Below are 21,868 nucleotides of genomic sequence, written 5' to 3' on the forward strand. Positions count from 1 at the left end.
TATATTCAAATAATACGTCGTAATAGCAAATAAAGTATGGCTTTGCTGAGATGCGTACGTGGCAGTACGTCTCGCAAGTGATTTTTAAGCGTTCATATGAACACAAATATTGGAAACGGCCCCATAGGCCTTAGGCCCCATTCGCACGACAGCTTAAAAAGCGTTGCGTTAAAACCCGACGTTGGCGCTTTTTTACCGTTTCCAATATTTGTGTTCATATGAACGCTTAAAAATCACTTGTGAGTCGTACTGCCACGTACGCATCTCAGCAAAGCCATACTTTATTTGCTATTACGACGTATTATTTGAATATAGCTTGAATATTTCAGGAATTTGTAAGCATAAGTTGACATTTTTAAGGTGAAACTAATAATAATCTTGACGATTGACACCAAAAATTGACACTTGACAGCCAACTGACAGCAGCGCCGGCGCTTTTTTAACGCTTGTGAGAACAGATACACGGAGTTCCGTATGCTCTATTCAATTTGACGCCAACGCTCAACGCCGAAAATCGAACAGTGCTCGATAAAAAAACGCCGCGCTTAAAAACCGCCTTCGTGTGAATACATACATGGTTATCCATTTGTGTCTTAGAGGATATAACCAACGGAGACGCCATGTCTAAAATTTTCGGTACAAAATAGTCTGCCGTTTTTTGCGGGGGAGGGGCACATCAAATGTATAGGTAAGTACGTCATGTCAGATAAACGTCAGTCCATACATATGGTTGACATGTGGTTGACCATTGGCCGCCTATTTTCGACAGAGGGGAACGCCTGTTAATGGCGGCTCCATTGTTAATTACTCCGAGATTCGTGTCATTCAAACGCTTTTTTAACGCGCGTTGAAAAAGCTGCCGTGCGAACGGGGCCTTAAGGACGATCTTGGCAAAACATAGTGTGACATAAAATTTCATTTCATTTATTTATTTAACCAACTTACATTTACAGCAAATTGCCAAACATGAAAGTTATAGGTCACGGTACAAAAATATAAAATGATTAATTACATAAATAGCATTTTGTTAAATTATAAGATAAACACGTATACATTTCAGTTTATAGGTAGGTCAATTTAAATTTTAATATACTTACATTAATTTTGATACACATATTGAGCCACTGAGCACATATTACACCTAACATGACATGCACAAGTAAAAAGTAATCTAATACTGTATTGTGGTAGGAGTGTTAATTGACTCCAAATAGCGAGCGGCTGTGGCCAGAAATCTCGACTCTGACTGCGAGAACAAGTCCAGTGTTGGGTCTGTGACGTCCAGGCTCCGTTGTGTACTGGGTGATCAAATGAAACAACTGTTATCACTTGTGCACTCCGCCAGCCACCCACTCGCCATGACACTTCTCCACGGAGTGAAGCTAGTGGGTAGTTGCGTCGTACTGTTTATTGTGTAATCGTCACATCTCTCCCTTTTTATAACGATTTATTTATTTTACTTTATATATTTATCATGCAACAATAGTTCAGTTTATCGTATTATCTTATACTCGCTAGGTTAATTTATTTTTCCAATCTAGGTATACTACCACCGGTTCGGAAAGGTTAACCTCAGACCCGAGAAGAACCGGCGTAAGAAACTCGGCGAGGTGTGGATGTATTCATTTTACAACAGTGAAATAATAAATATTTTCCAACACTAGCAAGCCTTTCAATCTATTATTTTAACTGATTGACTCAGTTTTACTTGTCTTGTATGATGTTAATATATATAATGCAATTTAAAATACTTGTAGATAATCCAAGGTCAAATAAAGTAGGAATGTTGTAGAGGTACCACGTCAAGTATGATTTTACTTGTGAATAGGTTAAGCGAACAATAATCTATATAAATAGATTTATATATTATTAATTTGTTAGGTACCTACTAAGATTTACCTGCCTATTTGACCATTATTATTATTAATTGCATTGCATACATATCTAATTATCGTTCTTTAATTATAATACTTGAATAATATAATCTTGACATCAATTAATCCAAATATTTAGGTATTTCAAACATTTTATTGCTCAAAAAGTAACACAGCAAATATAATATCGAATGTAATATTATTCTAGCAACTTACTTATGCGAAGAATCATAATTACAATTTATGTTATGAAAATAACGTAACACCTTACTAATTGAAAGCTGATTTTTCAATTGAATTGTGACCAGTAAGTATTGTATTATTATTTCCACAATAATTACTGTCAGACTATCACATAAATATTATTATTTGTACTTATACACTTTTTCTTCGGTTTATTTCAATTACTTGCAACATATTTTATAAACCTGAAACATAGGTATACACCTTGTATGTCTGCTTCCTATCCTGCCATTGGTAAGTATGTCATTTGACTTCAATAAACATCTTCCAACGAACCAATGGAATTACATTATTCTAACCATGATCCCATGAAATACTGAGTACACCAGAGTACAGTTCGAATGTTTAGGTACTTTACCATTTTATCGTTACGTTTAACGTTTCTAAATGATAAGACCTAGGCTTTTGGTCTTTTGAGTCTTAGTGCTCAATTAGTACAATAAATGTGTACTCTTGGGTAGATCAATAAAGTGGTTCAAGCTACAACTTTAATCTACTAATTTTACTTAATTAGTTAGCCTCAACAAATTAAACATCAGGCAAACTGTCATCAGTGTTGCCAGATGGTCACAAAAGTCACATTTTTCGTGACTTTTCGCCTTCTCGTGTGACATGTGCGTGACTTACGATCTTGAGGCAATTTTTGTGACTTTTTTAGCTAGTCGAATTTTGGACAAGTTTAGTTCTGCAATTTGTATTATTTAGGAACGCGGTGAACGCACCCAAGTTGACACTTGCACTGACACCTTGACGTTACATCCACCATCATGTTTATTATAATAGTCGTGGCAAGATGAGACTTGTTACCTTGACATGACGGTGTCATTTAGTTTGATAGTAGTAGTTATTTTTTTTAGTGTATGATTCATTTCATTTAGCCTCATATCTCGAATATCTGTACGAATAGCATTATAATTACTTCGGACAAAAGTTTTATCAGAAAATTTTTGACAAATTTGGTTATGTTCATTTTTACTCTGCGATCAATACTTTAGGAGCTACAGGCTGTTAAAGTTAAATAAGAGATAAAAAATAGACGGATTAAGAAAACGTCGTTTTTTCGTAATTGTTCATCATAAAAAAAAAGTTTAGGATTAGCAAGCTAAGCGACCTGCTGATATAATATTAAAAAAAACCGGCCAAGAGCATGTCGGGTAATGCTCAGTGTAGGGTTCCGTAGTTACCCGTCCGTCAAAATAGACTATTTGCAAAAACTCAAAAACTGCTAAACCGATTAGGTTCGCTATATTTTTCCTTGAAAGTCTTTACTAAGTTTTACTTTCACGATTTTTTAAATATTTTTTGGACCCATGGTTAAAATGCTAGGGGAACTAAAGTGGAAAACCCAACTTTTTTTCTTTCAGATCGATTATTTCCGAAAATATTAAGTTGATCAAAAATGGTCCTTAAAGACCCTTATTCATTTTAAAAGACCTATCCAAGACACCCCACACTATAGGGTTAAAGCGAAAAAAATTCATCCCCACTTAATGTAGGGGAGTCACCTTAAAAAATTTTTTTTTCTAGTTTATATTTTACGACTTTGTCAGTGTAACAAATTTATATATTCATGCCAAATTTAATAATAGAAACTTAAAAAAAATATTTTTTTATGGTGACTGCCCTACATTAACCCATTCATGGCCACGAACCGCTGAGCGTACACAATACGCCGGGCCACCATACAAACCGTTTTTAGCTAAAACGTATGACTCAGCTTATGGGTCTCGAGCCTGGCGCGCACGGTAAATAAATCGCCGCTTATGAAGCCGGCCAGTTGAACAGCATTATGCAACATTTTTACTAACCACCGTTTTTCTGTGCCTATAAAAAAACTAATTATTGCAGTTTGGTTAGGCGGGTTCAAATTCCGGTAATCCATAGTCATGGTCACAAAATACGAAATCACTAAACAGCACAGGACTATAAAGTCGCCCACGAATAAATCGTGACCAAATAATATTTCCCATGTTACTCCAAAATACATCTCTAATAGGGGGGATGGGATGAATCATTTCTTGAACTCTTGTGACAAATACCACATGAAAGATAATACCGCCGCGCCGCCGCCGCTCGGATGCATTCCTTGTTTATTGTCCAAGTGTGTCCGATAAGCTTACACCTGGTCGGTCATTTATCTTTGTTTTGGTAAATGCCATTATATTGGTAACAATAGAGAACTTAAAATGTATTATAGTGCTTACTTTCTAATCTGCCGTAGAAACCACGATATTTTAAAGAACTTGTAAATATTTGTCACAAACTATTTGTAATACAATACATATTAGTTAGTGATGACTGTTTCAACCGCCTTGTTTTACTCGTATATTAAAACGAAAAAAAAATGAACCTTAACATCATTGTTAGTTGGTAATTGCCTAAGATACAATACAACGATCACCAAATATTATGACATAAAAGTACAGTGGGAGAAAATCCTAGTTGCCTTACCCCCCATACAAAACAAAATATTATTATACTACGGTTTGGTTCCTACAAAATGTGGCTTACCATCATCCAAACAGTAATCGGTTGTAAAATGGTACAATATCAAACAGCTTCAACATGAAATAAGCTTTAAAACCAGCCAATAAAGTTTATTTTAGCCTGCTACGGAAACATTAGTAGTTTTTACAAGTAGCGCCAGGCCACGGTGACCCATACCTTGAGCCATGTCAATAACTTCTGAAATATATATATTTTAAGTATTTTTTCAATATGGATTTTTCTGTTTGCTTGCATCGCATATGAATCTAGAATTTCAGTATATTTACTATATTGCACAGATAGTAAACCAAACTTGAATATTCTAGACCCTGTTTTCATTAAAAAATACGTGTTTATAATTTTTTTACCTAATATACCTTATAGAAATGGTTGTTAGCTTATATGATACTTACGTTATTACATCAAATTACGTTTCGTTTAAGTTTAAATCACAATTTATTCAAGACTCACATGTGAGTCACTGGCCCTGCGGAACTGTTTGAGCATGACCCATACGCTGAGTGGCTGGCCCTGAATGGGTTAAAGTGGGGATGAATTTTTTTCGCTTCCACCCTATAGTGTGGGAGTCGTTAGATAGGTCTTTTAAAACGAATACTGGGTGTACGAATACGAGTGATCCTATAAGGGTTCCGTTTTTTCCTTTTGAGGAAAAATCATACAAGGTTAGTAGATTTTTTGTGAAATGTATTATTTTCTGAATTTCTTCTAACAAAATCGATTTACCTACTCATACAATACAATAATATAAAAATGTGACTTGAGCAGCAAAAACGTGACTTTTAGGGAAACGAAACGTAACTTATGACTCCAGAGCCCTGGCAACACTGACTGTCATTGAGAGCGATCAAAATCACGGTTAATTCGAATACTTATTGTTTTTATTTTATAATGTGTATCTACCTACACACAGTATTTAGTTATTTGTTTCTGTTTTGATTTAATGTATCGGTTCTGAGACAATGTATAATTTCTAATGTATGTATTGTCTCAACCGCATACCTAAGAGTTTTGGCATCCTTAATTATTGTAAGTTTATGCATGTGACTGAAATAAGGAAATATATTTTCCGGTAAAGTGCCTTTTTAATTACACTTAATTATAATTAGTCATCACATCACACACATCACTCATCTTCATCTGAGTAGGTGTATCTACTACCTAGGTAGTTAAAAAGGGACTTCGTCATCTACAGTATCTACACTGTTAACCGACAAAAGTCGTATGTCTATTTACAAGACATTAGGTTAACTGCTGGTCACTAGAGTTTTTTCTGTTAGTACCTTAGTCATGGTTGCCTTGGGTATAGTTTCGTAGTTTAGTTAAGTAAGCAGTGCTTCCTCACCGTGTAAGGCTCCCCGCATCGCCACTTCAGTTTTTACAGCATTGACTTTAGGTACTACATGACATGATGTAGGCCCAGCGTCTATTTACGTACCTGTTGTATACTTGGGTTTGTAATTGAGCTTTGCCCTGATTATTATTCTATAGAATCATGTATTCCGGCTCTAAAATAGATTGGAATTGGGATTTATTATATGAAATCTGGGTCATATACGATTTTGAAGAATTGTATATCCTCATCTATTTATAGGTTTTATTTGGGCAGTTTAGGCATGCCTCTGTGTTCCACAATTTACACGGCTACTTACGCAGAATGCATTATTACTCTTATCCTGGTCACCTGCTTGTTTCTCTTAAACTATAATTTAACCTGTCTTCTAACTGTTCCAACAGGATTGCTACAACAATCTTTAACCGGAATACCGTCTAAGTCGTCGTATAATATATTTTTATATATACTTTGTCCGTTTTTATTTAAGCTGATACATTCGGTTCTTACCCATACGAACATCTGCAAAATGCAGTTAATTTATGATACGGGTATAGGTTAGAAGAAGGTTAAATTGTAATACTTTACAGAAAATGTTTCCAACTGGCGTATTTTTTTTTTTATTATTGAAATCTACTCTGAATCTACATTAGTAGATATGCCTATTCCCGAGGCCATCCATCTATACCTACGCCTTAAGTTAACTGGAACAGTAGGCAGAGGCACTAAACTGCTTATTATATAATTTCGAATTCAGTAAATACATTACATAATAGGAGGTCACTCTATACTAACATAATGTCAGTTTATGACTATTTTGCCTCCCTATTAAGTTTTGGTGGGCTAAAGAATCCGTCTAATGGTGGTATCTAGGACATTTTGAATGACCTAAAACAAGATACTATCGTTAGTACCAACCAACACTATATCGCGTCAGTTTACTTTTAAGTACTATGTTGTACTAATTTGGACGACCTATAACAAAAGGTCCTATCGTTAGTACCAACCACCACTATCGCGTCTATTAGACTAGTTACTAGGTACATTTGACTCTTTTGGTTTGTTAGTACCAGTTGAACATTCAACTAACTAATTATTTATTTTGCTAGTACCAGTTGAAAGTTCCAACCTACTAATTATTTGTTTTGCTAGTACCAGTTGAAAGTTCCAACCCACTAATTATTTGTTTTGCTAGTACCAGTTGAAAGTTCCAACCTACTAATTATTTGTTTTTCTAGCAACAGTTGAACAATCAACCTACTAATTATTTGTTTTGCTAGTACCAGTTGAACAATCAACCTACTAATTATTTGTTTTGCTAGTACCGGTTGAACATTTCAACCTACTAATTATTTGTTTTGCTAGTACCGGTTGAAAGTTTCAACCTACTAATTATTAGTTTTGCTAGTACCGGTTGAAAGTTTCAACCCACTAACTATTTGTTTTGCTAGTACCAGTTGAAAGTTTCAACCTACTAATTATTTGTTTTGCTAGTACCAGTTGAACATTTCAACCTACTAATTATTTGTTTTGCTAGTACCGGTTGAAAGTTTCAACCTACTAATTATTAGTTTTGCTAGTACCGGTTGAAAGTTTCAACCTACTAATTATTTGTTTTGCTAGTACCTGTTGAAAGTTTCAACCTACTAATTATTTGTTTTGCTAGTACCGGTTGAACATTTCAACCTACTAATTATTTGTTTTGCTAGTACCGGTTGAAAGTTTCAACCTACTAATTATTAGTTTTGCTAGTACCGGTTGAAAGTTTCAACCTACCAACTATTTGTTTTGCTAGTACCAGTTGAAAGTTTCAACCTACTAATTATTTGTTTTGCTAGTACCAGTTGAACATTTCAACCTACTAATTATTTGTTTTGCTAGTACCGGTTGAAAGTTTCAACCTACTAATTATTTGTTTTGCTAGTACCGGTTGAAAGTTTCAACCTACTAATTATTTTTTTTGCTAGTACCTGTTGAAAGTTTCAACCTACTAATTATTTGTTTTGCTAGTACCGGTTGAAGGTTTCAACCTACTAATTATTTGTTTTGCTAGTACCGGTTGAAAGTTTCAACCTACTAATTATTTGTTTTGCTAGTACCAGTTGAACGTTTCAACCTACTAATTATTATTTATACCAACTGCAGCATAGATGTGATGTACAGTTTACTTCTTGCAATTTATTTTTCTTGTTAGTCCGACTCCGACTTACTATTCAATTCATTTGATGCTGAGTTTACGTGTTTACTCCTACAGTAAAACAATAACAAAGCCCTTGGCATTCATCAGTCTAAGTACGCTATCTATAGTTCTTGACTCACTTGACATCGTAAAGGTCCTTGATAATTTAACTGGTCCGTTACCTGCTAGCATTGTTTATTATCATAAACTGCACATACCTATGTATATATAAATACATGTTAAGTCGACACCAAGTTAACATCTATTCATACCCATATCGTGCTATAAATAGCATTTCAATTGATTATACCTGGTTATTTTAGCCGAACAATATTTCTTTTAGGACATAAGATCCATAAAATGTATACAACTATACCGACTTGATATGCAGGTTTCTCTATACGTTCCCTCATGTAAAAATATCTTAGTATTTTATTACACGACTAAGTAGGTCGGTATATTTTAAGTATGAACGGTAAATACACAACTCATAATAATCATGATTTCCGCGAAGGTAGTTTGATTATTTACCCTTTATATCATATGAATTCTAATATACGATTTTGAGTCAGAAAATAAACCATGTACCATCTGTATTTGTAACACGCAAACCATCGGCATATTCGTTTCTGTCATTTCATGGAAAAATTCATGGCTAATACGTCGGTGCCACATCATAGGAATAATGTAACATGAGTACATTATTTTTTGTAGTGACCCCAATTATTGATCTATCTTGCATTGATTACACTTTTGGATTTACATTTGGTAACCAGGCTCACGCACAGTAGCCATTGTCAAAGAGTTAGTGTAATAAGCACGCGTATATTTCTTCTTTGCTTAGTAAACATTCCTCCCGAGCTACGTACCATCAATTATTTACTCAATAATAGTTGTAAAGTTAACCACTGTTCTTATGTAAACAGTCGACAAAATCAACTGTGCATATACATAATTGTTTTTATTAACATTGATTGTAAACAAAACTATAAAATTAGGTATAGGTACTAGATCTACGTTTTGACATTGGAAATGTCTTTTCGTTCGCTCCAGTATACGGTCCGATTTCACGAAAAAGTGCGATCCCCTTATATCTCGGAAAGTTGTGAAGATATGATATTAAAAAATAGGCTCAAAAGACGCATAATCACGAGAGTTGTAAGGTGCAAGAATAATTATTCGAGAACGTCAAAAACTAAAAAAGTTATGGTCGAAATAGTGAAAATAAAATTCAATTTTTTCCGAATTTTTGATTTTGGTGCTCGATAATTTGGAAACGAAGAATGATATCAAAAATTTGAGAAAAACGGCTCTGGACAATTTAGTCAGCTACAATTTGACCCTAAAACAAAGACGATCGGGTTAAGGGTTTGCCCTGTAGCCTAACCTTAAAATAGTCAAAAAGTCAGAACGACATTTTTCACATGACATTTATGACTTCATGTTTCGCAGAGTTCGTTATCGGTGTTTGTTGTGAATTATCGGGATTATGACGGCAGAATAACACTTGCACTGCGTGGGCTATCAAAATCGCTGCAGATTTTTCTTGGTCTAACTCTATCTATCCTGTTTGAGACGGGCGTAGATAACGCACTATTCGACAATCTATGCATTCTTGTGGTGGTGGAAATAGAAATAGAGATAGAGGTAGAGGTAGTAGAGGTAGAGGTAGTAGAGGTAGAGGTAGAGGTAGAGGTAGAGGTAGAGGTAGAGGTAGAGGTAGAGGTAGAGGTAGAGGTAGAGGTAGAAATAGAAATAATTTTATTCGTGAGCACAAACACAAAATAAAAACTTATACAGAGAAACATACAAAAGAAAAAGTGCCACGAAATGGTCTCACCTCAGCATGTTGCTGGCGGCTGCTAGCAGATAGCTGATGCTAGCATAGGCACACGCTGTTTTGGACATCCGACTCGTCTTGATGAGCACTTAGGAGAGTAGTACCCAAGATAGAGCTGATGCTGAACCCTGGTTGTACCTAGCGGAACTCAGGTTTGGTGCAACAACTTTCAGAGGCAGAGGCAGAGGGAGAGCGAGAGGGAGAGCGAGAGGGAGAGGGAGAGGGAGAGGGAGTGGGAGAGGGAGAGGGAGAGGGAGAGGGAGAGGGAGAGGGAGAGGGAGAGGGAGAGGGAGAGGGAGAGGGAGAGGGAGAGGGAGAGGGAGAGGGAGAGGGAGAGGGAGAGGGAGAGGGAGAGGGAGAGGGAGAGGGAGAGGGAGAGGGAGAGGGAGAGGGAGAGGGAGAGGGAGAGGGAGAGGGAGAGGGAGAGGGAGAGGGAGAGGGAGAGGGAGAGGGAGAGGGAGAGGGAGAGGGAGAGGGAGAGGGAGAGGGAGAGGGAGAGGGAGAGGGAGAGGGAGAGGGAGAGGGAGAGGGAGAGGGAGAGGGAGAGGGAGAGGGAGAGGGAGAGGGAGAGGGAGAGGGAGAGGGAGAGGGAGAGGGAGAGGGAGAGGGAGAGGGAGAGGGAGAGGGAGAGGGAGAGGGAGAGGGAGAGGGAGAGGGAGAGGGAGAGGGAGAGGGAGAGGGAGAGGGAGAGGGAGAGGGAGAGGGAGAGGGAGAGGGAGAGGGAGAGGGAGAGGGAGAGGGAGAGGGAGAGGGAGAGGGAGAGGGAGAGGGAGAGGGAGAGGGAGAGGGAGAGGGAGAGGGAGAGGGAGAGGGAGAGGGAGAGGGAGAGGGAGAGGGAGAGGGAGAGGGAGAGGGAGAGGGAGAGGGAGAGGGAGAGGGAGAGGGAGAGGGAGAGGGAGAGGGAGAGGGAGAGGGAGAGGGAGAGGGAGAGGGAGAGGGAGAGGGAGAGGGAGAGGGAGAGGGAGAGGGAGAGGGAGAGGGAGAGGGAGAGGGAGAGGGAGAGGGAGAGGGAGAGGGAGAGGGAGAGGGAGAGGGAGAGGGAGAGGGAGAGGGAGAGGGAGAGGGAGAGGGAGAGGGAGAGGGAGAGGGAGAGGGAGAGGGAGAGGGAGAGGGAGAGGGAGAGGGAGAGGGAGAGGGAGAGGGAGAGGGAGAGGGAGAGGGAGAGGGAGAGGGAGAGGGAGAGGGAGAGGGAGAGGGAGAGGGAGAGGGAGAGGGAGAGGGAGAGGGAGAGGGAGAGGGAGAGGGAGAGGGAGAGGGAGAGGGAGAGGGAGAGGGAGAGGGAGAGGGAGAGGGAGAGGGAGAGGGAGAGGGAGAGGGAGAGGGAGAGGGAGAGGGAGAGGGAGAGGGAGAACCACAAAATAAAACAAAATCGTTGCAGTTTTAATATTTTCGTATTATGTACAACCGTACGGCACTCGTTACACAGAATATCACCTCGCCCAAAATTTTGTATTACCTGAATACAATCGGCAGCTCGGGAGGAAATGGACAAATACGGTAGCTATTAGGTTAGGATTTCCATACCTTAGATTTGTTTTTTTTTTCCGCCACCGTTACCTTTCCTTTCCGTAATTTTTTGTAATATTTTACCCTCGTCGCCATCTGTGACGTCCAGGCTCCGTTGTGTACTGGGTGATCAAATGAAACAACTGTTATCACTTGTGCACTCCGCCAGCCACCCACTCGCCATGACACTTCTCCACGGAGTGAAGCTAGTGGGTAGTTGCGTCGTACTGTTTATTGTGTAATCGTCACAGGGTCAAAGAGCAGAATATTGTTGATGTGGTTCAAGGCCACATACAGAGGAGAGTTGCTCAGATTTATCTTGGCGTGCGGGACCAGGAATAGCGGCCGTTGGCGTGGACGGAGGGAACCTCTAATGTGTAGTGGTACTTTAAACGATACAAATTGTAATAAGGAAGGATTAGACAATGTGCCTCGTATCAGTTTAAAGAAATATTTTACCATAGCAAGTCGTCTACGCATTTCAAGGCTTTGGTAAGATACCATTCCTAGTACAAACAGTGTTGGGTACATGTAAGGGTAGAAGCCATGAAATTTATAATAGAGGTACCGGACAAATGATTTTTGAACTCTTTCAATTAAGGTAACATGTTTTTGATAATGCGGATTCCATATGATGCAGTTACTCATACACACACACACACTACGCATCACTCATATGCACACTACGGACATAGGCGTTGTAAAGTAACGAAATGACATGGTGCCTATTAAAAAGTTTGGACTGCCTTAAGACGAACCCAAGAGACTTACGCGCTTTGTTACAGATTTGCACTATGTTTTGATCGAATTTTAGTTGGGTATCGAAGCACGTGCCGAGGTCTCGCATAGTTTGTACATTTTGGAGGACCTCGCCATTCAGCGTATATAACCGTGAGGCCGGCATGGTTGTCTTCGAATATGACATGCTTGCACATTTAGCGGTATTTAGGTGTAGACTATTATTTAAACCCCACCGATGAACGGCATCTATGTCCGACTGGAGTTTACTAGCATCGGTCGTATCCTGGATTGATTTAGCCAGTTTGACATCATCCGCAAACATCAGTACGGTAGAATGCTTAACAATTTCGGGCAGGTCATTAATTATGATTAAAAATAAGAGGGGACCAAGGCTGCTACCCTGACCTATACCTGACGTTACTGGATACGCCGTAGAATGGGCTTTATTGTAAATTACATATTGCGTACGGCCAGAAAAATAGTCAGCAAAAAATTCTAACAACATTCTCGAGAAACCTGCTTCCGCCATTTTTCGCAATAGATTATCACAGTTTATCCCGTCAAATGCCTTTTGAAAGTCCAAATAAACCACATCAGTTTGCTTTCTTTCCTCTATATTGTGAGCTATCAATGTTACGAGATTCAGCAGATTAGATGTTGTGGATCTGTTGGGTAAGAATCCATGTTGAGCATCAGTGAACCAATCACGCATTTGCTGATATATTTTTTTGTACAAAACAGATTCAAAAACTTTAGGAAAAATAGACAGAACAGCTATTGGCCTATAGTTTTTGATATCATCCTTGGGGCCACTTTTATGAATTGGCAGAACTTTTGATTTTTTCGAAAGTGCAGGGTAGGTATTGGTTTTAATAGATAAATTAAAAATGTGTGACAGTGGTCCAATAAAAACTTCACAACAGTCGCGTACTAATAATTGATGAATGTAGCCGGGACCCTGAGTGGTCTTGAAAGATAATCGTTTAATAGCGCTACGTATATCATTATCAGATATGTGTTCAATGGTTATGTGTTGTGGTGATGTTGTCCAGTGTCGCTGGGCATCCAATACGTCTAGTCGAGGCCCGGTCGGTAAGAACACGTCACTAAAGTAATTTGCAAATTCTTCTGCTACTTCAGAGGAAGACAAATTGCCAAATGTCGATTGTTCATTATTTGCTCTATTATTTTTTATATAGGTCCAAAAAGTGGAAACGTCACGTTTAATATTTAATTGAATGCGTTCATTATGTTTCTCAAAATCCCGGTCTGAATTTTTTTTTACCTGACGTCTATAATAGGTGAAAAAAACGTAGTGCAGTTGGTCATTGCTTTCTTTATACCATTTGTGATACTGATTTTTTAGCCTATTTAACTTAATGGTTTCCGTTGACATCCACGATGGGTATTGCGTTATTGGAGCTCTTGGCATTTTATAGCAGTTTTGGCAGTTTGAGCAATTATGTTATTTATTGGACTATAGAAAGCATCAACTGCATCATTAACATTGTTGTGTGTATAGATCTCATTCCAGCATGTAGCGGTTAAATCATTGTATAATTGAGGGAAATCCGCCTTCGTAAAATTTCTCTCTAGTTGATTAGTATTTTTGGTACTTTGAAAAACTGTGTTAGAAGTTGTTTGATTTGTATCGACTTTTATACTAATATCTAAGGGGAAATGATGGACTTCATTCGGTACAATTCCCTGACAGGTAGAAACCGAGACTTCGTCCACATCACTGCTAACCAAAATCAAGTCTAACATCCTATTCAGCCCATTCAATACAGTATTTTTTTGACGTAAATTACATTCAGCAAGGAATGTTTCAAACTCGTTATTAAACGTAATACTCGCGGAATATAGATTAAAGTCACCAGTATAATTAATGGCACTTTTAAATTATTATTAATTAGTCTTCTAATACAGTCAGAAATGGAAAAGTATCCATTATCAGGAACCTTAGGGGCTAGGTAAACTACACAACATATAAAGCGTGAGCGACCTTTAGTGACGACAGCACAAACGATCTCGTCTTTGCTACTTGGCTTGCAGTCGAGACGCAGGAGCGAGTAGGGCGCGCGCGCGGCTATAAAATAGTAGACTCTAAAATAAAATGGAACTAGAATAAAAATGGCTTTACTTCTCCGGCGGTTCTTCGAGCATCACCGGCTTCCGAAGCGTCGGAGCGTAGTTTGGATGATATAACCAAACGGAGACGCCATGTCTGTAATTTTCAGTACAAAACAATTTTTGCGGGGGAGGGGCACGTCAAATGTATGCGTAACGTAAAAACCGGACAAGTGCGAGTCGGACTCGCCCACCCAGGGTTCCGTACTTTTTAGTATGTGTTGTTATAGCGGCAACAGAAATACATCATCTGCGAAAATTTCAACTGCCTAGCTATCACGGTTCATGAGATACAGCCTGGTGACAGACGGACGGACGGACGGACAGCGGAGTCTTAGTAATAGGATCCCGTTTTTACCCTTTGGGTACGGAACCCTAAAAATAGCCATGTCAGATAAACGTCAGTCCATACAATGTGTATGACCATTGGCCGCCTATTTTCGACAGAGGGGAACGCCTGTTAATGGCTTAGAGGATATAACCAAACGGAGACGCCATGTCTATAATTTTCGGTACAAAATAGTCTGCCGTTTTTTGCGGGGGAGGGGCAGATCAAATGTATACGTAATGTCAAAATAGCCATGCCAGATAAACGTCAGTCCATACATGTGGGTGACCATTGGCCGCCTATTTTCGACAGAGGGGAATGCCTGTTAATGACCACTCCGTTTGGTTAATGGCTATCTACTCCGTTTGGTTATATCCTCCAAGGAGCGTCGGTTACTTATAGTGTTATATACCTACTGCTTTAAGTGCGAGAGGGACATCATGTTTTATGTCAGCCAAGCAGAGACAATAGACGTTACATTAGAAGTTTAAAACTCAAAATAATAAGTAAAAACTTCAATTGAGACAGTAAACTGTCATCCATGTCATAAAAAAATGTACAAATCAAGCAAAAAATGTGTTTATAAAACCAAACAATAAACCATGTAGGAAACTGCCACAAACCAAAACACCTTTATTAATTTATATGTACACCAAAATACCGCTTTCATAATGAATGAAGGTTGCACTAAAAGGGTTAAAAACCCATGCATGGTTTGCAAGCGCCAAGTTACGGCCAAAACGGGCCTGCAGTGCCAAGGGTCTTGCAAATCTTGGATCCATTTCACTTGCTGCAGCTACACCCCTGGAAAAATTAAAGATATCAAGGCCAAAGTTATTAAAGTTCGATGTCCATGCCCAGAATGTTCTACACCAGGAGCGAAAGAAGTTGTCATGAAGAACAACAGCTTCACATGCGTTAACAAAACCTGTCCCATAAACATGCCGCCCTCATCTAAGGATGGCAAACAGAATAAAATTAACCAGCAACCCTCGCCATGTACATTCTCATGTAAGGAGTGGCCGGGTGTTGCGTGTAGCGGCAAAACCTGCAGTGAAAATACGCAAGAAGAATGCTGCCCTCCTCTGGTCGCGCATCCTATTCCGTGCCCACCGCCGACACTGTCTCCGCCGCAGGTGCCGGCGCCGTGTATTCCAGCGCCGAAGTACTCTCCGCCACCCGCATTTTCGCCGGCGGCGAAGACATGTCCACCGCCGAAGCCATGTCCAACCATGCAGCAGAATAAGACACCTCCGATCCGATCCGAGCCAGTAACGCCGCCCCGTTCGAACCCTCCGTCTCCGTCACCAGGTCGACGTATATCACCTGCATCTACCCCGGTGATGCCTTCTATAAGTCTCGTGGAAAACATGTGCGAGACCGTCGGGCTGTTAAGTGACCAGCTTAATCAGTTGATGAGTAAGATGACAGATGTACTAAACCCGAGTACCAACTCGCAACAGGATCCGACCCCGTGTCGTTGCCCAAAAAATCCTGCAGGAGACAATAAGAGAGGATGTAGATGATAGATTTCTTTGAGGCAGTCAGTATTTAGTTCGAATTTTTTTACGGGTGGTATGCCACTTGTCCAAGTTCTTTGTCCAATGTCAGTACGTCTCACTTTCTCATTAAGCAAAATATGAGACGCAATAGATATTGGACAGATGGAATACCACCCTACGGCATGTATGGCATTTGGCACACTTGGCCAAATGAAGAACCCTTATTTTTGTTTTGGCTTGATCACTTGACACTCCCAATATATGCAGTAAATTAAAGTGTCAGCAAAAAAAAAAATCGACGCCTTAACAGTAACCCCCTGTTTGTATAATAAAATAAAAATATTCTTGTATACTAATGATTGTTTATTTGAGAGAAAAATCATATACTACAACTGAATACCTAAATAGGTAATCCCTTATTTCAGAAAATCTCTTGAATATACGGAGTTCGAAGTTCTTAGTATTGATTGACCATGCCTGGTTCTATTAGATCTATCTATCGCAAAAATCGAAACATCGTTATTTGCCTTTCATCACACTAGGTATTACTCTTTGGCTAGACCTATGTTCCTTTTTAGGGTTCCGCTGTCCGTCCGTCCGTCCGTCTGTCACCAGGCTGTCTAGACAGCTGAAATTTTCACAGATGATGTATTTCTGTTGCCGCTATAACAACAAATACTAAAAACAGAATACAATATAAAGATTTAAGTGGGGCTCCCATACAACAAACCTGATTTTTGACCGAAGTTAAGCAACGTCGGGCGGGGTCAGTACTTGGATGGGTGACCGTTTTTATAGATAATGGTACGGAACCCTTCGTGTGTGTGCTAGGGAATGCAAAATAACCGAAAACCGAGTATCGGTTTTCATTCGGTTAAACTCGAACTCGAAACCGAATTTCGGTTAAAAACCGAGTATTCTCGACTATGAGTAACACTTATCGATTAAAACAGATAAATGTTATTTTTAGGGTCTTGTACTATCAGTGAAACTCCACAGCAAAGTTTGTTTGTACCTAAGGGAAAACATACAGCAAAACTTTATTGTGGAAATCCGTTTTTGTTACTTTCTATAAAAAAATTCTGACGAAGAATCACATTGGAATTAAAACTACAAAATAGTTTGGATAGTTATATAATTGTGAAAATTGTGAATCAACAGTAACACATTTAAAACAGAATTTTTATCATAATCATTAAACACAATCGAGATTAAATTACAATCAACATCAATATAAACTTAAAAAAACACAACTAACGCTTTCTCTATTAATAATCAAAATCAACAACATAAATTAAAGATGGTATAGTAGCACTAGTACCTGAAGGCCAATTTTGATGTCAAAGTTTAAGTTTGTATTATCCTTTGGCCTCCTGTGCCTACGCTGCCTGTATACATTAACCTGGGTTAATTTGAGCTACTTTTAATGGAAGTATAATAATATTTTAATAGAATTAATGCGTCTAAGGTAGAATCGCTTAATCTTGATCTGAGCTTATTGCAAAAATACCCAGCTGTTGAAAAAGCTCGCTCCGACTCCACGCTTGTAGGTTTAACTGTCATCAGTAGATCCCGTGTTTTTGTCAAATGATTGCCGCGGCCAGCTCCATTTTCATGTAATGCCATCTCAATATGTACAATATTTGGCAAGCACGAATCGCCTTGAGATGGTTCAGATGCAGGAATCGACGACTTTAAAGCGAATTTTAGTTCTTCTTTAAAGTTTTTAAATGAGGGCGTTTCCGTTTGCGACGATGAAGGGCTTGGCGATGTATTCACATTATTATTGTTAGGCACTTCAGTTCGTTCGTCGTTCGAAACTAATGAAACGATAAAAGACTTTTTCACCTCAGCAGCTCGAACAAGGGTACTTTGCTTCTTAAAAACAGTGAGCAAAATGCGATTTTGCTCACTGAGTCATTTTGTCTCACTCAGTGAGCAAAATAGCATTTTGCTCACTGAGTGTGTCTCAGTCAGTGAGCAAAATGCGATTTTGCTCACTGAGTGAGACAATATGACATTCAAGTGACCTTTATAGTCAAATGTCATTTCAACATGCGGGGTCCAATACAAGTTCGATATACTTGGGTTCTATTATCTCTGTCCCTCTAGGTATGTTCTCACTGCTTAGGGTGAAAAATTTTGTGCACTACACGAGATCAAAGTTATTTACATCTCGTGCGCTTTTGAATCCCTTACTACGCTCAAGATTCTAGATTAGATTCACTCGCTACGCTCGTGAATCTATTATAGAATCTTTCGCTTGCACGGGACTCAAAATAAGCACTCGAAGAAATATCAAACTTTGATCTCTTGTTGTACAAATAACTATATATTTTCTGTTGACACTCTAGGTAACTCGTACTGCGAATGCTCTTCCTGCAGGTCGTTGAAAAACGTGTTTGGGATTTCTATATATTTTAGAACTCCTTGTATCAAAAGATATCGCTCAGATATTCTCTTCAGCAGTGCGTTGTACATTTTTCCACCGAAATTTCCGTTAACTGCATGGAGTTTTTTAAACATGTACTTGAAAACGGTGTCTGCTGTTGACAGTGTTGCATCTTGTTGGCATAAAACTTCGACAGAGCTTTTGAATATCTCCAACACACCATGAACATGTTTTATCAATTCTATTTCATTGTCTGTGAATTGTATACTCGATTTGATATCAATGAGTGATTTCTGAATGCATTCGTACAACATGATAAATCTCTCCATCATCAAGCACAACGAACTCCAACGTGTTTTACAGTCAAGAACCAAAGACAAGATTTTTCCAAAAGTATCTACCACGTGCTTCTGTAGAACTTCATCGTTTTTTGTAGGTGATTTGCGAAATATTTTCACCACTTTTCTTATTTTTTCAATGACGGGCATATAGTTTTCATTAATGGGTCTGATGTCCATTTCTGACAAACTTATTTCCATGCCGTCGTCTTCATCGTCGCTGTCATTATCTGATTCATTTTTTTCCGGCTCAGTTTCATCCACAACAGTTTTTTCTTGTTTTTTGTACAACACGTCTATTACGGCCAATTGAATTGCATGCGCAAAACATAGCTGATGGTAAGCTGGTATAGACTTTCCGAGCTTAATCATCACGCTTGCTCCATCAGTAGTGAGAGCAACTATATCCTGAAACGACAGTCCAAACATTTCCAGCCGATCCTTTAAGTGTGTTGCCAGTTTTGTTGCAGTTGCAGATCCATTAATGCGAATTAAACCCAAATTTAAAAATTTGGTAGAGTTTTTAATACAGGGTGAATGTATGTTTACATTCATCCTCAGTCTAAGGCTTTCGATTATGTTTGCCATGATCGACTCTTAGACAAACTTAGTATGTATGGTGTAAGGGGCAACGCATCGAATCTTATATCGTCTTATTTAAAAGATAGGACACAATATACCGAGATATCCAGAATATGTAATGCAACCAAGAAACAATGTAGTTATACCTCTGGAGAACACATTACACAACATGGGGTTCCTCAGGGAAGTGTACTTGGACCATTATTGTTTCTAGTCTATATTAATGATTTGCCGAAGAATGTCAATTATCCAATTGTTTTATTTGCGGACGATAGTACATCAATTATACGCTGTAATGATTTAAGAAACTATGAACATGACATAAATACAGAATTGAATAATATAATAACATGGCTTAACAATAATAATTTAATAATTAACTTGGATAAGACAAATGTAATGCATTTTCATCAGCGGACATCAGCACAATCAAGTAATAGTAATATCAATGTTAACTACGAAGGTACAACAATAGAGAATGTAGCTGTTACAAAATTTCTAGGCTTATTAATAGATTATCAGTTAACTTGGAAAAATCACATAGATGACTTATGTAAGTACTTGAGCAAATCGGCCTACGCTATTAACAGACTGTCTAAAATAGCCAATCGTGATACAGTTCTAGTAGCATATCACGGACTAGTAGTATCAAAAATTAGATACGGCATCATCTTTTGGGGAAACTCTGTAAATCGCGAGGCCGCTTTTATAGCCCAAAAGAGATGCATAAGAGCTATCTGCGGTGTAGATGTAAGAGATAGTTGTATTCCCTTATTCAAATCCCTAAAACTTCTAACACTGCCTTCATTATATATACTCGAAGTAGCTCTATTCGTAAAACGAAATCCACATTTGTTTACAAGTGTATCAGAGAGACGTAATCAGCCAATACGCCCTCAATATGAGGGACAGTTATACATTCAGCCTATGAAAACGGCATTAATGCGAAATAGTTTCTTTGGAATGGCACCAAGAATATTTAATAAAATACCGATACATATGAGAAATCTCCCGGTTCATCGATTTAAGAAGCTGTTCACTACCTATTTGATCGATAAATGTTTTTACTCAATAAAAGAGTTCCTAGAAGCTCCTTAACAAGTTTACCTATTTGATCGATAAATGTTTTTACTCAATAAAAGAGTTCCTAGAAGCTCCTTAACAAGTTAAACTAGGCTTGACTATTATTATATTATTATTTGACGTAGAACCAATTATTTGACTACCTGAATTATTAATTATTTGTATACTTTTATTGAATGAAATTAATGTTTACTTGTGACTTCTATGATTTATATTTTTGATATTACTTATAATGAATGAAATTAATGTTTACTTGTGACTTCTATGATTTATATTTTTGATATTACTTATAATTTAATGTTAAATTTTAATGTACATAATCATTACTTGCATGCAGTTTAGGTAAGACTCACTATTTCTATGCCTATTCAGGCAGGATGTGCTGAACAAAATTCTGTTATTACATCTTTAATGTACCACATTCAAAGAAATAAATAAATGATTGATTGATTGATTGATTCATGTAACGTCGATTTCTTGTCGAAGTCCATTCATCTGCAGTGACCGAAAATTTGTAGCCTTGTTTAGTTAACGTCTTCAACTCGTCGATTATAATTTGAGTAACTGCCAAATATTCTTTCATTACAATCTTTTTTATAGTATGTGGCGACTTTGGAAGCTGGTGGCCACTTTCAATAAACAATTCTCTCAAGTCAGGTGAGGTAGTAAATGTTCTAAATGGAATACCGTCCATAGCCACCATGCGTGAAATTCTTATTTCCAATGAAACCATGATTTTACTTTTTTTTGCAGTAGGTTTATCTTTGTTCCCTGTGTCAGATGTGGCAGAAGCCGTAGCTGCACTAGCTACATTTTTTTCTTGTCCGGTTGATTTAATGCTATGTAGCGCTGACAAATGGTTTCGAAGACTTGATGTACTTCCTCCAGAAGTCTTCAGAATTTTGAAACACAATGTGCATTTTGCTGAAGTCCCGCTTTTAGACTTGAGAAAATGATTCCAGACGTCACTTGTTGATGGTTTCATAACCGAATACTCAATGTACTCCTCCATTTTTTTGAACCTATGAAAATGATGATAAATAATATAAGAAAAAATATATAATAAACGTATACATACATATTGAAAATATTTTGAGAATATGAAGTAGTAGGAAACATACCGACTACATGCAAGATTTGCATGTAAATGTCGTCAAAATTCAAATACATAGCATATTACATATATTTATATCTTGAATCTAGTTTTCTATTAATTTATTATAAATTAATGTTAGAGTAAGACCAAGTTAAGTTGGCAGCGATTTTGATAGCACAGACTGTGAATGTGTTAT

At 38.2% G+C, this 21,868-nt stretch overlaps 1 protein-coding gene across 1 annotated transcript; it reads left to right on the plus strand.

The window, feature by feature from the left end:
- Positions 1–15,335: 15,335 nt before the first annotated feature.
- On the plus strand, positions 15,336–16,411 carry LOC134801326 (uncharacterized). Its single transcript, XM_063773867.1, has one exon. It carries the CDS (start codon positions 15,351–15,353, stop codon positions 16,203–16,205), a length of 855 nt encoding a protein of 284 aa, XP_063629937.1. The 5' UTR covers positions 15,336–15,350; the 3' UTR covers positions 16,206–16,411.
- The last annotated feature ends 5,457 nt before the right edge of the window (positions 16,412–21,868 follow it).

The sequence above is a fragment of the Cydia splendana genome, chromosome 21 (assembly GCF_910591565.1).
Source record: "Cydia splendana chromosome 21, ilCydSple1.2, whole genome shotgun sequence".
In the NCBI taxonomy this organism is placed as follows: domain Eukaryota; kingdom Metazoa; phylum Arthropoda; class Insecta; order Lepidoptera; family Tortricidae; genus Cydia; species Cydia splendana.